Source organism: Squalius cephalus (assembly GCF_949319135.1).
Source record: "Squalius cephalus genome assembly, chromosome: 1".
Taxonomy (NCBI): Eukaryota; Metazoa; Chordata; class Actinopteri; order Cypriniformes; family Leuciscidae; genus Squalius; species Squalius cephalus.
This window is the reverse complement of record NC_137122.1, coordinates 30,626,030-30,651,344: the sequence shown is the minus strand read 5'-3', so window position 1 is coordinate 30,651,344 and position 25,315 is coordinate 30,626,030. Positions and strand designations below refer to the sequence as shown.

The following is a 25,315-nucleotide window of genomic DNA, read 5'->3' as shown; positions in this document are numbered from 1 at the left end:
TCTGCTTTTCATATTTTGAAGCAGTCTTTGAAACTGCTGGCCTATATTATATAGAATGCTGTTTTTTAGATTGTGATTTATTATGATGTCTTTGAATTGACAGAATATATATTAGATTCATATCACACATTTTGCAGCAAGTAAGAATTATACGTACAATGTGCCTTTGCTATTTACGTTATCCAGAAACTCTCTAGTTTTAGAATTGAAAGGTATAGTTCATCCAAATGTATTAGTCTCACCCTCATGTCATTCTAAACTTTTATCTTTTTCTCTGTGGAACACAAAAGATGTTTTGAAGCCGTTTCAGCTGTTCGGCCTATAAAAAGTCAGTGAATTGAAACATTTGGGACGTAAAGGTAGCATGCAATTAATCCATACGACTTTATTATATTCCGATGCGGCAGGATCACTTTTTATTTTATCAACGTTTAATTTACAAAGATTGTGAGGAACACTTCCAAATGATGCCTATATATATATATATATATATGCGCATAGCTGGCTTGCCTATGTTCCTCAACAGTTTATAGATCTTATTGTGAACGATTCATCCATGTGTATGTTTTATGTTTTTTTTTTTTTTTTACCTCGTAATTTTTTATGAAAAACCCCTACATTTTGATCTGTACATCATAAAAAGTGATCGATATGGATCCATTTCACATCACCTTTATGTTCTTTTTGGAGCTTGAAAGTTTCAAACGAAATCCCAATGACTTAAAAATATTTTAAAATGCAGCTGAAACATTCTTCAAAATATCTTCTTTTGTGTTCTGCTGAAGAAAGAAGCCATGTGAGGTGAGTAAATGATGACAGAATTGTAATTTTGGGGTGAACTATCACTTTTAACACAGATTTTGCAAATGTTTTTGATGGAAGCATTGTGCCATGGTAATTGTTCCAAATGTGACATCACCTTGAAGGAACCTGTTTAGTGTCTCTTTTATATTCACTATCAATTTCCATGGTCAATGAGCTGTTAGCCGTTGCATTAGGGTACTCGAAATTGTGGCAGCTAACTAATAACATTTAATGTATGAAAATTTCAAATTTATTTAGTGCGTGGACTGGCTAAGGTCAGAGCAAGTTTGTTTACCAAACCCATCATGGGGCCAAAGAGAGGGAGGAAGATTAGGGGCCATTATCATCTCTAACAAACGAGTAGAGACACGATTTAGCTTTTACAGACCAGCTGAATTGGCACTGCTGCATGACTTGACCAAGGAAACAACACTAAACTGGACCAGTGAAATTTCCATATTCATATGAGGCGATCAGAATGACATCGGAGAGCAGCTGCATTTTGATTGGTCAGACTCTTTTTCTGCAGTAGACTAGATATTTGCTTTGGATGTAGATGAACTGCTGAGGCCTAAACTCACTATATTTCACAGAATTCAAGCTTCTTTCTACATAACCACTGAAGTACAGGTAGTTGGCAGGTGATATGCCTTTGTGAATGTACCTAAACCTCATCTTCTCTAGTTATTTGTAAGATTGAATTAGATTTCAGTCCAAATGTCTTTTAGAGTTTAGATAGATTTTTTTAGATTTTCTATAAAATGTGACAATGTAGCGACATCTGCTGGAATGTTTCGAAAAAATATTTTTTTTATCACCACTTCCTTTCGATGTATCACTCTAAGAAATGTTTCTTTGCAGTGTTTGACAGATATAATAACAGATTTCCCCCTAGACACTTTGTGAAAATATGCCAAATAATGCATTTACTTGACCTTGTACTGATCATGAACTCAGACAATCATTTCTATATCCAAACACGTCAAAATGAAAGAATGTATTTCTATATTTAGAAATGTAATTACCATAGTTCTGTCTCTGTCAGAGACCCAAAGCTTTTAATTTTGTAAACATACCATTTTACTGCATTTATGCAGTTCTCACATATATACATTTTTTTTCACACATTTTATGCCTCTATAAATATTTGTACATGTTGAAAAAAAAAAAAAGACACGTGGTGGAGCAAAACCCTATCATAAGACCTCAGAGGAGCCTTGTATACCTTTTTTTTTTCAACATGTCCATCAGAGTAATTTCTATTTGTTATTAAGAGGTAAAGAAGAGAAATATTTGAAACCATACTGACCCTTTGAAGTGCGATGTAGATCATATGCCTCATATTTTGCACAGTGTATATATTTTTACAATATACATTTTTATACAAATGTATTTGTGCAACTGTAAATATTTTTGGAGGTTATCTTTGTACATATCTTTATTGTATATACAGCCTTTTATCATTAAAATGTTTCTGTATTTGAAACCACTGAAATGACTTGTTTGGCCCTCCAAAACACAGAACCATGTTCCAGCAATGCATAACCTCAGTTATGATCCAAAGAAAGCTACACAATAAATAAACTTAACATTTGACATTGTACCAGAGATAGTATTTTTCTCAAAGGAAAGATCATAGCTTATAGTCTACAAAACAAGATTGTTTTTATCAGCTGAAGAACTCCTACTCCATTACATCCAAAAGCAATCAGGAATTTGGTCATAGTATTGCTTCTTGACTCCATTTTTTATATTCCTGATAGTGTAATCACCCAAAATACAAACTTAGCATTGAAGTTCAAACCAGAAGACTGGAAGGTCACCCAGAAGATTCAGACATAGCCTATTCTGTTTTCCTTTCGGATTGGATAGTTCTAGAACGTTTTAAGGTTAGCCGAAAGCTTGGCTTGGTCCCTGCAGAGAGGAAACAATATCGGATATCGCAATTGCATCCTTCAGTAAAGGCACGCAGGCAATTCCATGGGGATTGTCCCTTTGAAAAGTTCAGGATGACATCTCCGAAACAATTCCAACCGCCTTAGTTGTGTGCGATAAGTGAGAGTCTTCAGTACAGATGCTGGTGATTCAGTCCAATTGACATTAATTCATTTCCATTCCTCAGAACTTTTTGCACGTGTTTATATTACTGCGACATTTTGGACATTTGTGAATGACGTCTTTGCAGGAATCCACGAAGAACGGGATTAGACAGCAGCCAGCTACACAACTACACAAGAAACAGTCATAAACACAAATATGTCATGACAGAAAGACGTTACGGTAATCACATACAGGACGTGAATGATAATAAGTCAAGCAAATAAGGTAAATAGTTAAACTCACCAAAAAATCATGGAAATGAAACACACAAGATAGGTCACACTGCCAGCTTTGGTCATGACCTCTGTGGTTACATATTGGCGACAGAACGGACACTGTGTCTTAGAGGAGTGTCGAGGAAGTTGCTTAACATCCAGAATAACCTGCGGAGCTAAGAAAACAAACAACCCGCTTTCAGGAAGCTCTGGTCCTCTTGTATTTTGTATTGGCGTAGTTGAAATGGTAATTGTAAAAATGATTTGTGCTTTATAACACTACACTTATTATAAAGTGTTACCTATTTTTCCTTGTTAGTTCATGTTAACTGTTGTAGTTAACTAATGCTAACAGATGGAACCTTATTGTAAGTGTTACCGTAAAAAACAAATGCGTACTAACCTGGAAACGGAGGTGGACTGTCTATAAATACGACGCTAGATGACCTAGTGGTGTCTGCAAAATAAAAACATACAAACATATGACAACTACACTTTTAAGTAGGCCTACGACTACAGCGGTCAATTTCCAAATGTTTGAATATATTTGGCAAAAATCTTTTCAAGACAGCAAACCTTATGAGGAGTCATTTTACCTATTAAATGAGAGCCCTCCTCTTGCACTTTCTCAAGTTGAATCTTCTTGTCAGAGAGAGCTTTAAGATCCTCGTCAATTTGTTGAAGTTCTTCATTTTCTTTGGAATACTCTGTTGGTCACAAAGATCAAGTGTGAGTAACAAAACATCAGTGTATTCGCGTTAAAATCTCTATATTCACATCAATTTCTTCATTTAAAAAATAATCTCCAAATGTCTTTCACAGTTTCTTTGGCTTCATTTGTAAGTCGGTTAATAAATCATCAAATAGTTCCATCGACTCGTACTAACGTTGCTCATTTTGCCCGTTGTTTCGCTTGAATTGGATGAGCATGGCCAGGACATTGCGTCTGTCCATGAGCTGTTGTCTGTGAAAGGACAGCTTGTTCAGCTCCTCAAAGACACTCGACAAATGGTCATCAGATTTCTGAGGCATGTTGAGGGTTGAGACAGCTCACTTAAACCTCCGAGAGCCTCAAAACTTCATACAGCGTCCATTCTGAAAGAGATACAATACGGCGTCACAACGAGTGTCTAGTCAAGAATACCGTTTCATAGCTTTTTTTTCCTGATATGAAAAATACTACTTAACCCAAGCAAAATTACAAAGTAAGTAAATATTTGTTTTAAGTAAAAGTGGTTAAAATGACAAATAGTTACCCATGTGTGCTGTTGCGTCTCATCAGTCGCTCTTCACATTCATTGCAGTATAAAGGAAATAAGAGGCTGGGAATCATATTACTGTAGTGTAACAGTACGAGGAACATATTCGCAATATTTAAATTGTGTGGTTTACCTGCATTTTACTAAATTCATGGCATGTCACGACAAGGGTCTTAAACAGTAACTGTTTATATATAGTAATATATAGTTTTACAGCAGGTTCTGGTGGGACTATATTAAAATAACAAAAAGGGGAATAAAACTGCACTCTTAAAAACGACTTGTATTTTAATCATGCTCAGATTTTAGTATTCTGATCAATATAAAAGCAACATAAAATCCCACAAATATGACTTTAAAGACCTTCATAAGACATGCAGTTACAAGGAGTTTTGTGGATGTACAATATGTACATTAATAGTAGTGTCTTCATCAAGTAGGCCTAGCCAACATTTGCATCCCTGCCTAACATACATGAATTTGCATGACAGATTGGGTTTCTGTTTTTGTTTTGTAGTTGCTGTCGGTTTGTATAGTAAAATAAAAAAGGTGATTTTTTGAAGGACATAGTCCAGAGTTCATGGTGACCACAGCTGCCAAGTTCCAAAAAGGACAAAAAAGCACCATAAAACTAGTCCATATGGCTTGTACACTAATCCAAATCTCCTGAAATCATACGAAATTTAGGTTGTTATTCAACTGATCTTGAAATCTTTCCTTTCTTTGATTTTTTTTTAAAAGTTAGACAACAGTGTGGTCACTTAAATGTTGTTGTGTGGAAAAGAGAGGTTAAAAAGCATTTTGGGGCAAAAAAAAAATAACAGAAAATAACAACATAAAGTGTTTGGAGCGTCATGAGGATGAGTTTTCCTTTTCGGATGAACTATTCCTTTAAATGTCTCGACTATTTACAAATTAGAGTGATAAATAAAAACTGGAGATTGTCCCTGTTCATCTTTTCTTTAGTTTCTTCAAAAACGTCACTTCATCTCTGTTCCTGATCCCGTAGCTGAGAATAAAGGAAAGCACAGTCATATTTAAATCCCATTAAAAATCATTAACGTAATTCAAAGCAAATGAACTATTGTGCAGTTTTCACACATTTCTACAAAAGCAGCAGATTGTTTGGACTCACTCCTTCAGCTTTCTCTCGTCATCTTCTAATTTTTCTCCGTTGAAGACCAGAAGAAATGTCCTCCACACGTATTTCCTTGACAGGGTAAATAGATTAGGAAAAAAGCATTTGACGAAACGAAACCTATCATATAGCCTACCTGGCACATTTTTCGTGTCTTACCAGCTGATGTGCTTGACACCTCCCTCTCGCTGTTGTTTTAGCTCCATATATCTGCGAATGGCTTTCTTGAGATCCAGAACCGTGGCAGACTGCACGACCACGATAGCTGTGAAGAGATTTGCTCCAGTTAGAATCAATCAATCTGTAACAATTCAGAGCGACTCCAAGAAAACTCACGCATGACTTCTCCATCAGGCTTACAAACACGAACAGTCATGGCCTGACCGTATTCCAGAGCCACCTGAGAGTTCACCTCCTCCAATGTGACCTGAACAGATGGAACAAACGATTTCAGAGGGCAGAAAAGATTATAAAGAAATGTTCTGCAGAAAGTCATTAATAACAGTTGATTTTAAAACGTATTTGATGGTACACCTGAATTGGCAGGTCACACAGTAAAGGGTCCTGCACTATCAGAGCCAAGCCTTCCTCGAAGATGTCAAGAAATTCAGAATGTGGCAATGCCTCCTCATCCTCATCTTCTTCTTCTTCTTCTTCTTCTTCTTCTTCTTCTTCTTTAATTTCATCTACAACGATTTTCTCGGCAAAGTCAGCCACGTCGACATTCTTGAGGGTTTCTTCCTTTAATTCATCCATTTTCAACTAATAATAAGCGAAAACTTCCTGATTTAAGAGTAAATACAGAAATACAAGACATATAAAAGTTAACAATGAATATAAATGGAATTTAGAAATAATAAATTAGGCATTTTGCGGAAATTCTTTCTGATGAAACTGTAACATCAACATGCTGCGTTTAATCTTTCACTGTCGGAAGATTTATATGATGCACCAAACTTTAGTTCCGCGTACGTTTTTAAATTATATGTCCAGGATTAGCTTTATAATTCTTAAAAATATATATAGTGTAATTCAACAATTCTATATATTGCTAGGTATATATTAAATTATCATTATTTATAAACTCTATAATCAATGTTTCATTGTGTTTATATTACGTTTCATGTCGAGCCCAGGATAGAGAGGCACGTTTGTCACCATGTGCTTCCTGTAGCAACTGCAGCTGAGAATGTGTGTAAACACCAACTTTAATTGGATCAGAAAAGCAATACCAGTATTTAGTAAACAATATTATATATAACCGTTGAAAATGCTTATGTTTTGTCCAACTTGTGGGAATGTTTTAATCGTGGAGGAAGGACAAAGATGCTTCAGATTCGCGTGTAATACATGTCCATATGTGCACAATGTCACGAGGAAGGTAATGTGAAGTTACCACCACCACAACACATAAACGAACACGTGATAATGGAACACATAAATAAGTTGAACGTTCGATTCGAATGAAGTGAAAAGATGAGTGATGTGAAAGTTTGAGTCGAACAAATCTGATGATGCAAAGCGTCGATTAAATCACACATGAATAGTGATTGTTCGATTGTAAACGTGATTTGAACAATACGAACACTTGATAAGATCAATGCTTATAACATTATAACACTAAGTTTGCATTAAACAATGTGAACGTTCCACTCGGATAACATGAGCAATGTGTAACGTTAAGCTTTTCTTTTAGAACATGAAAAGAGTTTGAGTCGAATATTCATTTTCTTGTTCATTCATATCCGTGGCTGCATCCGAATATGCTTACTACTTCCCTACTATATAGTAGGCGAAAAAGTGTACACGAAACTAGGTCACATGGCAATGACCACATGACGGATGTAGTATTTCTGGATTACATTCATACTATATAAAACACTTTTTGTTTTTAACTGTCATAAGGTAAATACTTATGCAAAAGAAGAATCTAAATAGTGAGTATGCAGTTTTGGTAGCAGACACTCTCTCTCTCTGTCCACCAAGGGTTTTTGGTCTGAGAAAGGTTGATAAAAGACCTTCTAAAATCAACCATGGCATGTAACACCTCAACTCACTATCCATTTTAATGGGTTATTTTGATTAATAAATTATATCCTCCAACCCGAATGCTCCAGCATTAGCGAAACAAAGCGTACTAAGGAGGATTGCGCACTTTAAAATTTGGGTTAAAAATTATAAAGAAAAAAAGAGTTACTGAGAATTTAGTTTTATTTCCATTCTATTTTTTATAGTATCCGCAAACAATGAGATAATCTGTCATAAAACTAAAAGCTTTCAATTCAATAATTCAGATTAAGATCTGAATGGGCGCTAACTTAAAAATGTAGTAGCCAAACTGGCTGCTCTGTGTGTGTGTGAGCGAAAAAGTTCATTTCAAACCTTGATTAGAACATCCCTCAAAAATGTTGTCAATGTAGTTCTTGAGATGCTGCCAGCATAAAACGTTCTGATATAATATATATATCTGATGTGTGTTGAAATAATTGGTTGGTTATTGTGACAGGTAAATAACAGAATGTACCCCAAACTGAAGGAGGTTGATGATGTTCTCGGAGGCGCTGCTGCTTGGGAAAATGTGGATTCCACTCCAGGTAAAACAGTGTATCCTAATGTAATAAAAAAACAATACTTCTATGTGTTTTTAATCACACATTCAGGTGGCTTTAAATAAGTGTACTTGATTTATTTTGAGTATAACATTTTCTTTTTTTTTTCTTTGAAGAACCTTGTCCAAAATGTGAGCACCCAAGGGCTTACTTTATGCAGATTCAAACTAGGTCTGCTGATGAACCAATGACAACTTTCTACAAGTGTTGCAATATACAGTGTGGGCATCGTTGGAGAGACTAAATCAGTCTTGGACTTTGTTTGAGACTCAAAATATATGACTAAATATTATGTGTTCATAATAAAATATTCTGTTTTGATTATATATTTATTTTTTTGGAGCCAAAACTGTCTCATCATTTAAATGGATTAATAAACGTTATTTTCACTAACTAACAGAATGTGCATGTGTCATTCGGTTATGTGCAATAACCACATCATTGACATCTGGGTTGTTCTGGCCTGATGACCATTCGTGTGTGTGTGTGTGTGTGTGTGTGTGTGTGTGTGTGTGTGTGCGCGCAAGTAATACAATTACATCTCATATATGTTATAGTCTTTTTATTTGTTCAAATAATCATTAAGTCCACAAGTTTTATTTTACATACACATTTGAGACTTCAGTTGAACTATTCTCAAGGCATCTATCTACAACTGCATTCCTGTAACACAAGCTTGACATCTACTGTCTGCAACAGCATCAAGTCACTTCACAAAGCAAGTAGACCTACGTAGTCAAGAGCATATTAGATTAAAGGGAGCCAGCCTGGATTGTGCAAGTAAACCTCATGAACATGCATATTTACTGGAGATTATCTTTCAGTAATCAAACAGACATCATATATTTTTTGTGTATGTTTGATGGAGAGGTATATTGATGATTTTTTTCGATTAAATAAAGCAGGGTGGGATGAGGCCTTTTTTCAGTCAGAAAATAGAACATTGGAATTTAAACTTAGAAAATAGAACTTAATGTGGCAAAAGTTCTTTTTGTAATGCTTGCATACACGTATGAGGCAAATGTGCAAATACTATGAAAAATCCAGTGTTCGTTGGACAGATCTGATTAAAAAGAATCATTTACAATGAGATGGCAAGTTTAAATACATTTGCACACACTAGCAATTGCTACATTTTTTCCTTCATGTTAAATACTACAATGGAAAGACGGAGATTCTGATTTTTAAACGGCTATAATATTGGCAGATTGTCGACAGGAGAAAGATGATTAGTATCTGAATTAAAGCTACACTGTGTAACTTGTGTTTGCTAACATGTTATCAATTAGATTATTTTTTCCAAATGTGTTTACTTTTGCCCAATACACTTTGATGAATCTATAATAACGATTAATATTTTTGAGCCGTCGGGATGGATTTTGTGGATAAAAATAAATACATTCGCACGTGCGTGTCACGATGTATATCCGTACACAGAGAAAAGTATCTCCGCGTTAATGTCGTTGCAGTAGCGTGATGATAAAAGTTTGCCGTCACAACAAACGAGAAAAATTCACCATGAATCATTCAAAACGACAAACCTCCAAAGAAACCCTTGCACACCGGTAAACTGGTGCTAGAGCCGTAGCACGACCAAGACACATTTTGTTTTTACGCTTCAGGGCCAAAAGTTACATGGTGTAGCTTTAGGCAAAAGTGAAAAGCAGAGGTTTAACTCATATTGAGATATATAGGCTAGGTTTCACAGACAAGGCTCGATTAAGCCAGGATTAGGCCTTAGTTTAATTAGGACATTTAAGTATCTTTTATAAACATGCCTTATTAAAAAAAAATCAGCATATTGAGACAAAACAATGGTACTGACATATTTTAAGAAATGTCAGTGCACTTTGCTTTCAGTTAAGACAGCTCAAACATGCATTTTAGTAGTAGGCTTAAGTCTTGTCTGTGAAACCGGGCGATAGTCTAATCACTGCTCATGTTGTAGTGTTTGAATTTCGTACCATTAAATCACATTTTTGGACAGAGCTATTCAGAAATGATCAAATAAAGGAAACAACCTCTTTAGATGGTTCCTGAGAAATTACAAGTCTGACCACAAAAAAGAAAAAGAAAAATAGGACAATCAACCTTAATAATAATTAATAATGCAGTAATTAATAATACAGTGCTTATATATATATATATATATCTTGAGCACTGTGGATATTGTAGCTTTTGTTTTCTGTACCATTTCAGCAATAAATCACATTGTCAGACAGAGCAAAATGGTTTTTGAAAGTTTACAATTTCACAACCAGAACAATCATCTATTCCGAAATGACCAAATAACGGAAACAATCTCTTTGGATGATTCCACAGAAATCACAATCTGACCACAAAAAGGAAAAATCAGGACAATCATCATTTAAGTCCTTGTGGCCGGTTACACACAGTATTAATAAGTGAACGGTTAATCTGCTTTGAGTTATGAAGCCCAGTGCAGCAACAAGCCCAGCTTGACACACTGAGGGGACATATGGCCCAATAGAGCGCTATGCAAGATTACAGCGATGCCATGCAGCGCATTTCATCATGCTGGTGAACTCCAACAGCAAAGCAGCTTTGAACAGCCTTTACAAGAGATTTCTTCCCTTTTTGAAGAAGAAGACGACAACTTCACCACGTTAAGTAGAAATGAAAAAAAATAACGCAGCAGCCGCTTCTAAACATGTTGTTCAGCAGTTCTGGCTAGAATAAATGTTCAAATAAAAGTGTGATTAGAGATGATTCTACACTGATCTTAATATCAGCAAACAGACCTACTTTATTAATGACTGGTAAACTGACCTGGATAACCGATGATAGTTTAGAGAAGGCTCAAACAGCTTATTGACAACACAGAACAGCTAGTATAGTGGTTTGAAAAGCACCATGGCTATAGTTCTGATTCACAGTTCAAAAACATGTTAAATGTATATTGGTTGAATTCCACAAATGTGACCCTAACATGAACTGCACGGCATATTAAAACACCATGAGCTTTAGAATTACTAAAAGGAGATTTAGATGGACATACATATTCCTTATCAATAGAAACCTTTCAACTAAAATGTCACATCTACACAACAATGCATGTTTCATATATAAGCATATCAAATCAAATGAGTCTTTTGGACAAACAGAAGAAATTGAAAACATAACAAAAGTGAAATTTCCATAACATTTGCATAAAATGCCAAATATAGATGCATTTTTCACATGTAAAAGCAACAATGTTACTCCAGCACAATGCTAAACGGTCCCAGACCCAGCCATTAAAGACTTCAATTTTAATATGTTAAAATAAAACAATAATGCATAAAATAATAATCCTACATTCCAACAATACTGACCCTGTAGTGAAAATCAGTTGTTTTCGCTACTCAGTAATATTCACAAATGAGCTTAAGGTTACTGTTTTCACATATTTTCTACACGTTTACACTTTGCTTTACTGCTAAAAAAAATAAAAATTGAAACAGTGCTTTGATGAAACAATGACCATTGTGCATATTAAAACGTACCGATCCTTCATGTCCTCTGCTTCATTTAAGAGGTGTCAGTAACTACATCAAGTGCCTGTAAATTAAATGTGAGAATCAATAGTTACATAAAGCGAGAAATGGCTAGAAATACGAGCTGTCAGCTGGGGCGATCACAGAGCAGACGGAAATGAAAGTGAGTCGTCAACACCCACCAGAATGAGGTCACAGCACGATCTTTAATGGGATAGACTGTTAGCATATGCGCTTGAATGTGTAAATATAGCCCTTGCAGTTGGGGCAAGTGTGTGTCACATCCTTGAGGTCGTCAATCATACAGGGGATCAAGCAGCAACCTAGATCACAACTGTAAAACAAAGACAAAAGTCATGAGGGATCTCAAGAGCGTACTGTATGGTTCATCATTCAGGGCTCATCGTGTATTCATTTATTCAAAACTACATAAAAAAAAATGCAATTCATGCATGCATGCATGCATGGCCTGAATGCACCTCTTGTATGGTGCACGTTTTTAATTTCTGTATTAAAATTAATTTACACTACTATTTTAAAGTTTGGGGTCAGAACGATTTTTTGAAAAAGAAATGAATACTTTTATTCGACAAAGACGCATTGAAATGCTCAAAAGAGAGATTCATAATGTCACAAAAGATTTATATTTCAAATAAATGCTGTTCTTTTGTTTCCGCAAAAATATTAAGCAGCGCGTTTTCAATATTGATAATAACGATAAGAAATGTTTCTTGAGAATCAAATCAGATCATATTAGAATGATTTCTGAAGGATCATGTGACACTGAAGACTGGAGTAATGATGCTGAAAATTCGGCTTTAACATCACAGGAATAAATTACATTTTAAAATATATATAACAATAGAAAACAGTTATTTTGAATTGTAATAATGTCACTGATTACAGTTTTTACTGAACTTTTGATCAGACAAATGCAGTCTTGGTGAACAAGAGACTTCTTTCAAAAACATTAAAAACCCCCAAACTTTTGAACAGTGGTGTAGTTATTTTGTATGAGCATAAAGTCAAAAATAGTGAGCGTGATACAACTGTCCTGAAATTATAATGAAGAAAAAAAGCCGCTTTATCTTAAGAAAACCTTATTTAGCAGTTTAGCATATGCTTTTATTATTATTTCTTATAAAATTGCATGTCCGCCAACTCAAAGACATATAGGCCAACCAACATGCAGAAAAAGAAAACATAACATGATTTCACAGAGAGAGATCATATCATATATTGTGCCGTTCAGTTCGTCACTTACCCGACAAAGAAGCAGAACATGCAGATTAGAGTATTCATGAGGCCGATGTCGTGGCTGATGCGGGTGGTGATGGGTTGTTGGCAGTGTGGACAAACCGTCTGCACTGGAGTCGACTGAAACATCTCCCCCTGTAGAACAGTCACGGTGGTGGTGGTACCAGGAGGGGAGAGAACTGTGGCCGTGTGACCTGGACCAAAGTGACTGGGCCCCGGACCATAGTGCTCCGCTATCGGATGAGGAAAGTGCCCAGGGGGAGCGTAGTAACCACCTGCAGCACATCAATTTTGAGGTTAAAGTTAGTTCACACAAAAATGAAAATTCTCTCATCATTTACTCACCATCATCCCATCCCCGATTGCATATGACTGTTTCTTTCTTCAGATAAACACAAACAAACATTTGTAGGAAAATAATCCATCTTTGTGAGCCCATATAATGCCACTGAATGGCCGTTGCTCGTTTGACACCTAAAATATCGTTAAAATATAGCTATTTTTTTTTAATCTCATTTTTCTGAATGAACTAAGCAACTAACCCTTTTAATTACTTCTTTAACTATAAACAAGATTTTAGAAAGGCAGCAATACCTACAACAGTAACCAAAAACAGTGTCAATTTAGAGGCAGTTATTACATTTTGATGAAAGATTTTGGAAACATTTTATTTTAGTGTCCTTGTTACACGTTACATACAGTATAGTAGTGGAGCGGCTAAGTGATATAATCATTCAGTTTATGATACAAGCGTGAAAATTGGCATGAGCAGTCTCCATGGGTCACTTGACAAGAAAATTGTCCGAGCCACCTTAGTGGAGCAGTTAAGTGATATAGTGGTTTATTTGGTGATACAAACATGAAAATTGGCATGAGCAGTCTCTGATGGTCACTAGACAATAAGCCACCCACAGCTACTTGAAATTTCAAGATGGCGGCCATTTTTCAAGATGGCCACCACCTTAGTGGAGCAATTAGGTTCATGGCAATTTTCATGCTTGTATCACCAACCAAATGATTTCTTAAGCCTAATTGCTCCACTAAGGTGGTGGCCATCTTGAAAAATGGCCGCCATCTTGAAATTTCAAGTAGCTGTGGGTGGCTTATTGTCAAGTGACCCACAGAGACTGCTCATGCCATTTTCATGCTTGTATCACCAAATAAACCACTATATCACTTAACTGCTCTACTAAGGTGTCGGCCATCTTGAAAAATTGCCGCCATCTTGAAATTTCAAGTGGCTCGGACAATTTTCTTGTCAAGTGACCCATGGAGACTGCTCATGCCAATTTTCACGCTTGTATCATAAACTGAACGATTCTGCCAAACATAAGCACTTAGCCGCTCCACTATAGTTACTATAATAATAACAACTGTAAGTTACATATTATTACATGCAACTAACCCTGAACCAAAACCTAACCCTATATAGTATAGGTAGTTAGTTAATATTACTCAGTACTTAAATGTATTATCACACTGTAACTAGGGCTGGGCGATAAAACGATAACGATAATTATCGCGATATAATTTTTCTCGATAAAACGATATCAAGAGGTCGATAAATGTTCGATAATGTTTATGCGCCAAAAGCGGAACTAAACTCATTTGAACCGCGCGCCACACGGACCATTTATCCGCTCGGCTCAAAGTCCAAACGGCAGCGCGAGCGCGAGCTCACTAAAGTTAGAGCAGATGCGTTTACTCTGATCGGTCTCGGTCACGAAATCCAGTGAGAAGCGCTTGAATAGGGTATATGTCGAACGTCGCATGACGAAACCGGAAACCTGGTCTCATCGCATCCGCTTGTCATAGAAAGTGTTAACAGCCGTATGAACTGATGCCGATATCTATTGAATTTTAAGGTAATCAGCTAACCTACCTATCTCACTTTGTTATTGGCTTTTTATTCTATTTAAATATCTAAACGTTAGTGTGAAGATTTTTTTTTTTTTTTACTTTTAAATATCGATCTTCACATGCGAGGGACATTGGTTATGATCATCTTTGCTCGCTCCTTTTAAGTTATCTTGAGTAAAACAGTAAAAAAAATGCATGAAGCACATACAAAAGACCTGAACCGGAAGCGATGCGTTCTGTTTTCCGGTTTCGTAATGCGGCGTTCGACATATACCCTATTCAGCGAGGAACACAAATGTCTCAGTGATTTAAACCAGCTTAAAGGCAGATGAAACAGCGCTGACAAACTGTGCGCAACGATACAGTCTGAAGGCTGAAATTCCCATCATTTACCACGGATTTACTGTTAGCTTAGTAATATTAACTGCACTATGAAATGTAGGATATACATTGAATTGTATTATATTATTAATGTAGACAATGTATTAAAGGACTAATGGAATATAATTACAGTATAATGTATTTAGACTACTGTTTTTCATACAAATACCATAGAAACCATAAAGTTACATTTTGCCATGATAGTGAGGTGCTATAGGCTATCCCTGGTTTTATCTGTGTTTATCATGATCTAAATGCATGATACTGGATGACCAATGGTTAAGTTTAATAAAACTCAAACAGTCAGAATATTACATTTTACCAACAAAAAAAAAAAAAAAAAATTAGCACATGCAGAAACTAAGAAATTGTCCAATAAATATATTTATTTTGTTAAGGAAAAATGACAAATGTTTGTCATGATATGTTCTGACAATAAAGAGTAGTTTAAAACCACAGTTAACGCTCTGGTTTCTACAACTTTCACTTAGGAGCAAAAATCTGCCTTTAAACTTTAAAGAAATAAAGATTTGACTTTTATCATGATAATTATCGATATCGACTGATATAAAAAAAATTATCGTGATATTTTTTTTTGGCCATATCGCCCAGCCCTAACTGTAACAATGTTTTGTGTAATCGTGCTCAAAGCCCTGACACATCTCTTTTAGATTCGTTGTGAACTGAAAAATCACTTTGCTCGTAACTTGTCGCGTCACATCATTTTGATTTAACATTATTGCTAGCTCTTCACTCTGAAATGCTAATGATCCGTGAATGGCTGCTGATGCTTTAGTGTGTGAGTTTGGTTGGCAGACCCACCGTGAGGATGAGGCATGGGCATATGCATGTGCATAGGCATAGACATAGGCTTGGGACCTTCGCCTGGGACGTGCGGAGGAACAAAGCCGGGTGTGGCTTCATAAGGTGGAGGCCCGTATTCAGGAGGCAGCGGCTGTCCTTGTGGAGGTCCTGTCATTACCGGAGCAGAGGCTGCTGAGGGAAACAGCTTTATGTCAAATTATTTTTTTTAAATGACAGAATTCCTGTATCCCACCTGCTAGACTTGCTCCTCTCATCATTAATTATAAACATGCAGTGGTGTCCAAACATATGAGACCACAAGTGAAATGACTGTGTTAATTTTTCAACAACAGCACCACTCGAGCTGCATGATCTCCACAAGTTTGTATCAAACCTTTAAAGTTTAAAGTTTAAATGTGTTTAAATAGTCACGAAATTTATTAGTGATCTATTGCAGAATCCTGTGGTGTCAGACTTTATGATTACACTGTAAATCAAAGTAAATTTTTATACACAGACAGCAGTGTGGTTTCAACAAGACATTTTACAGAGTTAGCTAATATATTCATAAGTATAGTCTTTCCTGCTCACACCAAAGTGATGTTAATAATAATAATAGTTATTATTGTTGTTATTATTTCATCATTGAACATATGCTGCTATAATTAAGTGAAACAAAATAAATCTAGTTCCATGCAATTCTAGTGGCCCATTGAAAGGTTGTGAGGAAAGTGTTTACATTCAAGTTTCCATGGTTTTCTAGAAAACTTTTTTGAAATTCTACAGCTAATGATGGTGTGAGCGTTTCTTCAAGCCATTGCATTTACCTATTAAAAGCAGGTTTAAAAAGAAGAAGTTCATTTCAAATGTCTAAAGAGAAGAGAAAAATATCTAGGTATTTACCAGAAACTGGAGGTTGTCCATTTTTTTCCTCAAGAAGTGGGGCATTGGGGCCCCCTGGGTAAGGAGGAGGGGGGTCACTGGACATGTTGGTTCCCTGGGAGGAGGCCAGATAAGGGAGTTTCTAAAGTGAACACACACAGGCCACATGGTTCAGTAAGCACACAGTGTAATGTGATCCCGGACTACTGTTGCTGAGGCATTTCACATCCAGTTATTAATTTGCAGATGCTCACTGCTTCAACACTCCCACGAGCCCACAAATAAAAACAACATACATAAGCTTGAAATATCTAGCCTTATGGACAAAGATTTTCTTTGCACTTCAGACTAATAAAGGGGTTTCCAATCCTGCTTCTGGAGAGCCACTGTCCTGAAGAGTTTAGCTCCCACCCCAATACCTGATCCAGCTAATCCAGGTCTTACTAGGCAATGGCATACTAGAAACTTCCAGGCAGGTGTGTTGAGGCAAGCCGGCGCTAAACTCTGCAGGATAGAGGTGCTCCAGGAGCGAGTTTGGACACCCCTTTTCTAAATTCTCCTTCCACGCCTTCCACTTCTGTGAAGTGGTGCAAGTCAACGTTCCACCAGACCTTAAAAATATAAGCAGCACGGCACAAAGCTTCATGTGCTCGTCGTCTCTGAATTAGAACCCAAAATAGATAAATATTAAGTCTGCTTTTTAAAACAAAGAAATTGTAGAAGGACGATTAGTGTGCGCAAACAACCGGAAACTATATTTTTGAGCATAACTCAAAAGATCATTTCTGATTTGAAGCTTGTGACAATCAACCCGATCACTTTATTTAGCTTTATTAAACACAATATGTTTGGATTCATCAATCATCAACACTACTGTTCAAAAGTTTTATGTCAGTAAGATTTTTAAAGAAATTAATACTTTTATTCAGCAAGGATGTATTAAATTAATCAATTATGAGAGTGAAGACGTTTAGAATATAACAAAATGTTTCCATTTCAAATACATGCTGTTCTTTTGAACTTCCTATTCATCATGAAAAAAAATGGTTTCCACAAAAAATATTCACTGATAATAATAAGAAATGTTGCTTGAGCAGCAAATCATCATATTAGAGTGATTTCTGAAGGATCATGTGGCACTGAAGACTGGAGTAATGATGCTGAAAATTCAGCTCTGATATTACAGGAATAAATTACATTTTCAAATATATTCAAATAGGAAACAGTTATTTTAAATGATAATAATATTATTTCACTATATTAATGTTTTATTGCATTTTTAATCAAATAAATATGGAGCCTTGGTGAGCGTAAGAGACTTCTTTGCCCTGCATTTTAAAAAATCGTACCTACCCGAAACGTTTGAATAATATATAGTATAATATAGTATAATCCTCATTCATATATATATATATATATATATATATATATGAGGATATACTGTATATATATATATATATATATATATATATATATATATATATATATATGAGGATATACTGTATATATATATATATATATATATATATATATATATATATATATATATATATGAGGATATACTGTATATATATATATATATATATATATATATATATATATATATATATATATATATATATATATATATATATTGTATATGCAGCGCAATGTTATGGAATATGTGCAATCTCTTGGTTTAAGTAGACATTGGCCTTTAAGAAGTTAAAGTAATAATATTTACAGTAGAAACAGTGGCACAGTATTCTTAGAACCTCAGATTTGTGGGTCAAGACTAACCAGATATCAAACATCGTGTCCTTTGTGTGAAATATCTGCCCTTTCATAAAAAAAATTTAATTGTCAAAGTTTAAGGGAAATAAATGCAAATGAAAAACAAAATCGCACCTCATTTGAAAACCAAATCGACACTATAAGACTATAAAACTGGCATCAGTTTTGGCCTTTCAGGTCAACTTCAATCATTATTCCTTAGTTATAATAGTGGCCGCATATATGTGGCATTATTATGGTTCTCATCAAATACTTATAATCAGCTAAAGTTGACATAACATAATTAACCATTAAAATGGCTATTCATAGGTGTGTCCTCTTCATGACTGGTGATATGACTACACATTATCTCATTTGCACTTTCTTGAAATGATTACCACCAGCCAATAGGGATGAAGCAGGAAATGCACAAATAAAGCATGTGACTACTGCTATATGTGGAGCGTATAAATATTGCGTGAGCCTAATGTCCATTAGCTTATGTAGTCAGAGTAACTCGTTGCCCAGTTCACATCCTGTATTACTTAGAATAATGGAAATGAATTACACAGAAAGCTTCTCCGTATAACCACAAATTATGGCAACATTTATGATGCATTGTCGCCGTATAATTAGAACATTCAATAAAGATCTGATACAAAACTATAGATATACAGCAAAACATCGTGTTGATTAAAAACATTAACATTGAATGTTTAATCCACAGTGAACATCAGTTTATATACTTTCATTTCATATAGAGCATTTCATAATGCTACCTTTCCACCTTTTTCCTAACAAGCCTAAATTATGAGAGGGACTTCCGGTTTGGGGAAGTTCCACTCAAAGAAGCGAATAAACAAATCATTTCAAATCATAAGGTTGAGCTACAAATAATCCTGATCTGTCAGTTTGACCGAATGAGCTGTAATTTCCTTCATGTTAATAACATAATGCTTGGTATTTTAATGTGACATTGCATAACAAGAATATCTATGACACGACATCTCTTTTCAGTCATTACATTCTTTTCCTTCTGATTATTTTCTTTGTTTCCCCTCTTTTTATTGAGCTGTAGTTAAAAAAAGACAACATATAGCCTACTGCTTGTTTGTTGTCTGTTCTTCCGATTTAATTTATGATATATCCAATGAATAATTCACTGCAGAACTGTACAAAGAATATCTTGTTTTTCTCCCCAAATCCTCACGTCTCTTTCCAGGTTTGTTTTCACACCGATATTTAAAATGTAAGTGGTCTCCCCTTTTCACTTCTAATCCGTATTAGCAGTGTTTGTTTATTGGAATGTTTCTAAAACGGGTAGCCTAAATACAATATTTATCGTCTGTCAAAAATGATGGAAATCACTTGGAAATATTAGCCTATCATCAATGTTCCAGTTAATTAACATTTTTTATTAAAGCAACGCTGCAGAAATAATCGAGCTTTTGGGGAATTCATGGTCTGTTGAAGTCATATGTTAATGCTTTTATACTTTTACATTTCTTTATAAAGGAAAATCCCCTCTTAATGATCAATGGGTGAAGGAATAATGTCTTCTTATTGTATACATTGTTTTTGAAAATGTATTGCGTTCATAGAGTGAACCTTTCGCTGATTGTTTAGGCTACAAGTTAACATATGCAAAGTTATACTCCTATAATTCATAATTCAAGTCATGGGGCGCAGAAAAAAGGTGGATAGGCCAGTGTTGGTCCAGATCTACAGCAGATAAACAGTAACTCAACAGAAATGTACTAAGAACGTTTTGCTAATGATCCCATTGAGTTAGAAAACGTTATTTTGAATGTTTTCTGAACGTTTAAAAAAAATGTAAAACGTTTTTTCTTGGTTATATCAACATTAAGGGAACAGTCTAAAGTGAACAGTCTAAGTTGAACAAACTAAAGTGTTTCAGAAAAAAAGTTCCATGAACGATGTATAGGTTAAATAACTAAAGATAACGTTCTAGTTTTTAAGTCTTTAAAAAATTGAAGACAAGATAACTTTTAACAAGCATTCTAGTAACGTTACAAGGAAAAAAGTTGCCAGAATTTTAGCCAAAGTTCTGAGAACGTTCCCTGTTAGCTGGGAAACCATTCGTTTTGTATAAAAATGGGATAATTCAAGAATTCTTACAACTTTTGTGTGTTTGAAACACGCACTTGGCATAGTTTTACGTATTAAGGCGATACACTACTGACAAAAACACTTTTTTCCTGCATCCGTCAATTTTGAGATTTTGGGATTTTGGGCTTTTTATAAAGTGTTATTTCAGACTAGTGGAAAGAAAATCCAAAATACATTTGAAGTGAAGGCTATCTTTCATGGCACATTTTTATTTGCGCCTGTAGATTTCCATTACAGGTCATTAAAGGCCGTTTTCTCAAAATGAGTCAAAAATCTCCAATTTAGTAGCACTTACACCAAAACATTACAGTTTTACGTTTTTTTTTTGTTTGTTTTTTCCAGGCTGTTAATGCATTTTCTGATTAGCCTAATGGAAACAACCAACTGGAGAAGTATGGTGATATCTAGGCTATTTGTTAATTTTTAATCAACTAATGGGGGGGGGGGGGGTCTTGCTTTAACTTTATTGTGTTCTTTATCATTTTAATTTAATTATAATTTTACCAATTATAATATTAAGACGATTAGCGACAGCTTTTTAACTTTTAAACGTGCTGAACTGAGCCAGCAGCGCATGAGTTGGTGTGTTTGTTCTGGTGTTTTCTGGAATAGAGATCAGCGATTATCCAACCTGCGTCCATCGGCGCTGGCAATGATTACATAACACTGCCCTAACCCTTCATGTCTTCACTATTACTCAACTTTTACTGTGATTCACCCTAACATAGAAAGATAGTGTTGCAAATCGCTATTTGTGTCATTGGTTACTGGCCTCATCATCAATGTAAGAAAAGCGGGAGTTACTTTTTCTGGTCTAAAAATAAGTCCAGGTCTCTACACTGACACATTTAGCATAAAAGTGTAGAGTGACTCGCACTATTGCATACATGCAATACTCATTCATCGCAGTATCAGCAGCAAGCCTGGCTAGCTAACATATATTTCAGTCTTTTAGTCATATTAACATACAAGCGCGACACATGAAAATCCATCTGTTAGAAATTCAAGCGAATCATAACAACTTTCAGAAAGCGATAAACATCTTTAGCGATTAAAATCCATCGGCGATTGATAGGCTATCGTGAATGATGCGAGCACAGGCCTCCGGTTGCAGATCATAACGCTGCCAGCGCACAACAACACAAAGCAATATTCATACAGGCGATGTGCTGTTACCTTCTGTATCCACGGCGTCAATCAAAATATCAGCTTTGAGAACTTTCCGATTTCTAGCTTAAACGTTGATGCTTTGTGGCTCCAGTTTTCCAATAACATCCGCTGCTGGGAAGGATTTGACGTAAACATGGGAGATGGGAGGTGTATAAAGTGTCTGTGTGTGAATCCCACTGGTGATTTATCTTACTATGGCGAAGGATAGATTATGAATATTAAGTAGGCCACATGAGTGGACGCTCTCGCAAGGTTACTAAGCAACGTCAGCATTACGTAATTATTATTCACGCTTTAAGCCTCCGCCGTAGTAGGGTTTTTAAGTAGGTAAGTGTTGAGCCCGTTTACTCTATTTTATTGAGCTGCTTGTGTGGCACTTGAATGCATTTATGGCATAAGAAAGTCAATAATTCACACTGCAAATGGTGAGGTTTTATTTAAATATTTTTGCAACGGAGTACTTGATTCTGATTGGTCAGTCGTTGGTCAGGTGATCAAATATTTCTGAACTTTGATTATGGTGTTACAATCTATTCGGATCCTGAAATTCTCCAATAGAATCTGTCTACAGCCTGCAAGACTTCAAGTTACGCCCACTTCAGGTTACGCCCACTTCAACTTGATCTCTGTTTTTTTTTTTTTTTTTCGACTTAAAGCAGCGCTGCACAGACCGGTCGGTGTATGACATCAAAGTACCGCGAGAGCCATTAGAGAACAGGGCCCGGTTTCCCGATAACGCTCACTCTTTTAGCGCGCTAAGAAAGCTCGAAAGATATATCTTACCAAAGTTGTTTATGTTCCTAAGTGTGTTCCCCGAACCATACCTTAGGAAGCTGCTTAAGATATACCTTCTAACGTGCGACGTTACCCGGCGCTGTCCGTGGCGATGGTGGTGAATTGTTTGATATCGATGGCTCGAGAATCAATTATTCTCTCGTGCAGTGGCTGTTTATGTGAGAAAGCGGTGATCTTTATAAATGAAGCACTTCAGAAATAGTTGAAATTGCAATTTATTATGATTATTGGATATTATAAAAAATAATCCAAACTATAATAGCCTATAGCCAAGCCTACATATTTTAAAATTGTAACAAATATTGCTGCCACAATAACCTTTTCAAAAATGTACGTGCCTTCTTCTCTTTCCCATTTTTGTTCGCTGAGGTGGAGCTGCGATGATATTGTTCTTGTAAATACTTTCCAGCATTTCAGTAATAAAAGTTTACATCTTGCGTATGGTGCTCGGCAGTGATCAAAAAGGATTTAAACCGTGAATTTTGAATCTCTTGTAAACTCAGAGATGTGGATTCAGACGGCAATTAAATTACCACACGACCTGTTTGTCAAAAAACAGTAGGTAGGCCTACTAATTTGGCCAGGGATTTTTACACGGGTTGGGTGAGAAAAAACACTGATATTATGGATTCGGACGGCACTAAAATCACCGACTTACCCCTGTAAATGTTTAAAATACCGGACGAGCCCATGAGAAACAATATTAGCGTCCGAATAGGACTTAACTGACAGTAGCCTATGCTTTCACTGGCCTTTAAAAGAGCGTTTTAATTAAATTAATAATATTGTATAATAATATAAATAAAAATCTAACAACAATCAGTGTAATGACAATTTTATTCTGTGCATGAAAACACTTGAATTAGCCTAATTTAATACTGTCTGTGTGTATTAAAACTTCAGAATTATATTCATATAGACCAGCAACAGTGATAAGGTAAAGCTAAGAGTGGTCCAGACCAACCTTACGAAAGTGTGACTTACAGAAGATATACTTAGCGAACGAACGTTTCGGGAATCGTGCCATAAGGTTAAAGGAGAACTCCGGTCAATTTTAACATTGAGCTAATTTTTTTGTACATTTGGAGTGCTGTCAATACAGAGAACAACGACAAAAATCGGTGTTGCCTACACCGAGTTATTCTATTTTTAAAATTTGCACCCTGTTGACTTCAATGGGGCAAGTACTAAACCTGCTTTTAGCCTCTTAACATCCTTGATGTGTCATTACAAGTGCACAGAAAATGTGAGTGATTCCTTCTGAGTGAACACGAGTGAGTCTGACTGCAGTAGATGTGAAAGAAATGTATAAAAATGATGTTATTTAAGCCAGCGCAAATACCTTTGTTTACATCCTGTTTTTCGGTTGAAGTCCAAAGTAGTCGATTGCCGAGTTCACGCGCGGAAATTTTAAATTTTAAATTTCAAATTTTAAAAATAGAATAACTCGATGTAGGCAACACCGATTTTTGTCGTTGTTCTCTGTATTGACAGCACTCCAAATGTACAAAAAAATGAGCTCAATGTTAAAATTGACCGGAGTTCTCCTTTAAGAGAGAGGTTAAGGAATAGGTTAAGAACTACTTAGAGATAAGAACGCTTTGGGAAACCGGGTCCAGACAGTTCCGTATGCTTTTGAATCGTTCTCGCACGAGTTTAACATAAACTGAACATAGAGTTTATTAAACTTACTCCTAGCTTTTCAAGAACCGAAATGCTTCTTTTGGTATACAGTAAAGCAAGCTGCAATCTGCATTAGTGCAAGGGTACTGACATGATATCAGTGATAATGTATTGCAAGAAATCATATTGCAATGTATTGTTTTATCAATTATTCTTCCCACCTCAACTAGAGTGTGGAGCAAGCACTAATATCCTTTTGGAATTGGGCTTTATTTCTATTTTTTTTTTTTATTAGGGGCCAAGCACCGAAGGTGCGTAGGCACCTATTGTATCTGTTCCCGTTCTTATTAGGGGCCAAGCACCGAAGGTGCGGAGGCACCTATTGTATCTGTTCCCGTTCTTATTATTATTATTCTTCCTTCTTCCAACTGGGAGTCTATGGCAGCCCATAGAACCGAATGCGGGAAAGTTGTTTTGGTTTGACATTCTGATAGAGGACAGTCCCAACATTAAATACACCAATTTTGGTGTGTCTAAGTCATTACCTCTAGCGCCACCACCTGTCCAAAGTTTCACTTTTATTTTGCTAATAACTTTTGAACCGTAAGGCCAATCAACAAAATTCTTTTTCTCTCTGATTCCTGAGCTCATGCCAATTCGATTGCACCCTATGACGTCATTTCCGTCATAACAATATGGCCGCCATTTTGAATTTATCTAAAAAGCTACTTTTTCGAACTCGTCCTAGACGGTTTGTCCGATTTGCACGAAAATTAAACCAGATCATCTACAGACCATGCTGACAAAAAGTTATGGAATTCAAGTTGATTCGCTTAACAGTTTTCGATAAACCCACGAATAAATTTTACGTAGCGCTTGCGAAAACAGATGTAAAGCCGTATCTCCGCAACGCTTTATCAGATTCAGACCAAAGTTGGTACATGTCATCACAAGCATGACCTGAGGCTACATGCTGTGTTTCGGCGCAGCGCCACCTACTGGTCCGGAGATATGAAAAATGGCTATTTTTGCTTATAAC

The 25,315-nt window shown here is 35.9% G+C and overlaps 3 protein-coding genes across 8 annotated transcripts; 1 reads left to right on the top strand and 2 right to left on the bottom strand.

Moving 5' to 3' along the window:
* Positions 1 to 1,224: 1,224 nt before the first annotated feature.
* Positions 1,225 to 6,454, bottom strand: snrnp25 (small nuclear ribonucleoprotein 25). 3 transcript variants are annotated; one of them, XM_079887481.1, is made up of 10 exons: positions 6,051 to 6,454; positions 5,853 to 5,943; positions 5,676 to 5,781; positions 5,514 to 5,588; positions 4,376 to 5,387; positions 4,007 to 4,214; positions 3,716 to 3,826; positions 3,523 to 3,576; positions 3,148 to 3,295; positions 1,225 to 3,031 (listed from the first exon to the last, which is right to left on the bottom strand). In XM_079887481.1, the coding sequence occupies exons 1-5, from the start codon at positions 6,270 to 6,272 to the stop codon at positions 5,330 to 5,332; spliced, it is 552 nt and encodes a 183-aa protein (XP_079743607.1). In that variant the 5' UTR covers positions 6,273 to 6,454; the 3' UTR covers positions 1,225 to 3,031; positions 3,148 to 3,295; positions 3,523 to 3,576; positions 3,716 to 3,826; positions 4,007 to 4,214; positions 4,376 to 5,329. The 3 variants fall into 3 exon arrangements, with proteins under 3 accessions (XP_079743607.1, XP_079743605.1, XP_079743606.1); XM_079887479.1 differs by lacking the exons at positions 5,514 to 5,588; positions 5,676 to 5,781; positions 5,853 to 5,943; positions 6,051 to 6,454 and having other exon boundaries at positions 4,376 to 5,333; XM_079887480.1 differs by lacking the exons at positions 5,514 to 5,588; positions 5,676 to 5,781; positions 5,853 to 5,943; positions 6,051 to 6,454 and having other exon boundaries at positions 4,007 to 5,333.
* A 199-nt stretch (positions 6,455 to 6,653) lies between these two features.
* On the top strand, positions 6,654 to 8,525 carry polr3k (polymerase (RNA) III (DNA directed) polypeptide K). The gene is made up of 3 exons (XM_079887550.1): positions 6,654 to 6,897; positions 8,023 to 8,110; positions 8,242 to 8,525. Exons 1-3 carry the CDS (start codon positions 6,787 to 6,789, stop codon positions 8,367 to 8,369), a joined length of 327 nt encoding a protein of 108 aa, XP_079743676.1. The 5' UTR covers positions 6,654 to 6,786; the 3' UTR covers positions 8,370 to 8,525.
* Positions 8,526 to 9,415: 890 nt separating this feature from the next.
* Positions 9,416 to 22,029, bottom strand: cdip1 (cell death-inducing p53 target 1). 4 transcript variants are annotated; one of them, XM_079887413.1, is made up of 6 exons: positions 21,865 to 22,029; positions 16,828 to 16,948; positions 15,943 to 16,116; positions 12,887 to 13,154; positions 11,805 to 11,956; positions 9,416 to 11,686 (listed from the first exon to the last, which is right to left on the bottom strand). In XM_079887413.1, the coding sequence occupies exons 2-5, from the start codon at positions 16,910 to 16,912 to the stop codon at positions 11,845 to 11,847; spliced, it is 639 nt and encodes a 212-aa protein (XP_079743539.1). In that variant the 5' UTR covers positions 16,913 to 16,948; positions 21,865 to 22,029; the 3' UTR covers positions 9,416 to 11,686; positions 11,805 to 11,844. The 4 variants fall into 4 exon arrangements, with proteins under 4 accessions (XP_079743539.1, XP_079743538.1, XP_079743541.1 ...); XM_079887412.1 differs by having other exon boundaries at positions 9,416 to 11,956; XM_079887415.1 differs by having other exon boundaries at positions 9,416 to 11,956; positions 15,943 to 16,113.
* Positions 22,030 to 25,315: the final 3,286 nt, after the last annotated feature.

Bases quoted from the DNA above. Each gene is read 5' to 3' on its own strand.
- snrnp25 (XM_079887480.1), bottom strand. From the start codon at position 4,151: ATGCCTCAGAAATCTGATGACCATTTGTCGAGTGTCTTTGAGGAGCTG. The intron at 3,827-4,006 runs GTTAGTACGAGT...TGTGACCAACAG, and splicing joins CAACGGGCAAAATGAGCAAC to AGTATTCCAAAGAAAATGAA. The intron at 3,577-3,715 runs GTAAAATGACTC...TTTATTTTGCAG, and splicing joins GGAGGGCTCTCATTTAATAG to ACACCACTAGGTCATCTAGC.
- polr3k (XM_079887550.1), top strand. From the start codon at position 6,787: ATGCTTATGTTTTGTCCAACTTGTGGGAATGTTTTAATCGTGGAGGAA. The intron at 6,898-8,022 runs GTAATGTGAAGT...TTATTGTGACAG, and splicing joins TGCACAATGTCACGAGGAAG to GTAAATAACAGAATGTACCC. The intron at 8,111-8,241 runs GTAAAACAGTGT...TTTTCTTTGAAG, and splicing joins AAATGTGGATTCCACTCCAG to AACCTTGTCCAAAATGTGAG.
- cdip1 (XM_079887412.1), bottom strand. From the start codon at position 16,912: ATGTCCAGTGACCCCCCTCCTCCTTACCCAGGGGGCCCCAATGCCCCA. The intron at 16,117-16,827 runs GTAAATACCTAG...TGTTTCCCTCAG, and splicing joins TGGACAACCTCCAGTTTCTG to CAGCCTCTGCTCCGGTAATG. The intron at 13,155-15,942 runs GTGGGTCTGCCA...GATGTGCTGCAG, and splicing joins GCCCATGCCTCATCCTCACG to GTGGTTACTACGCTCCCCCT.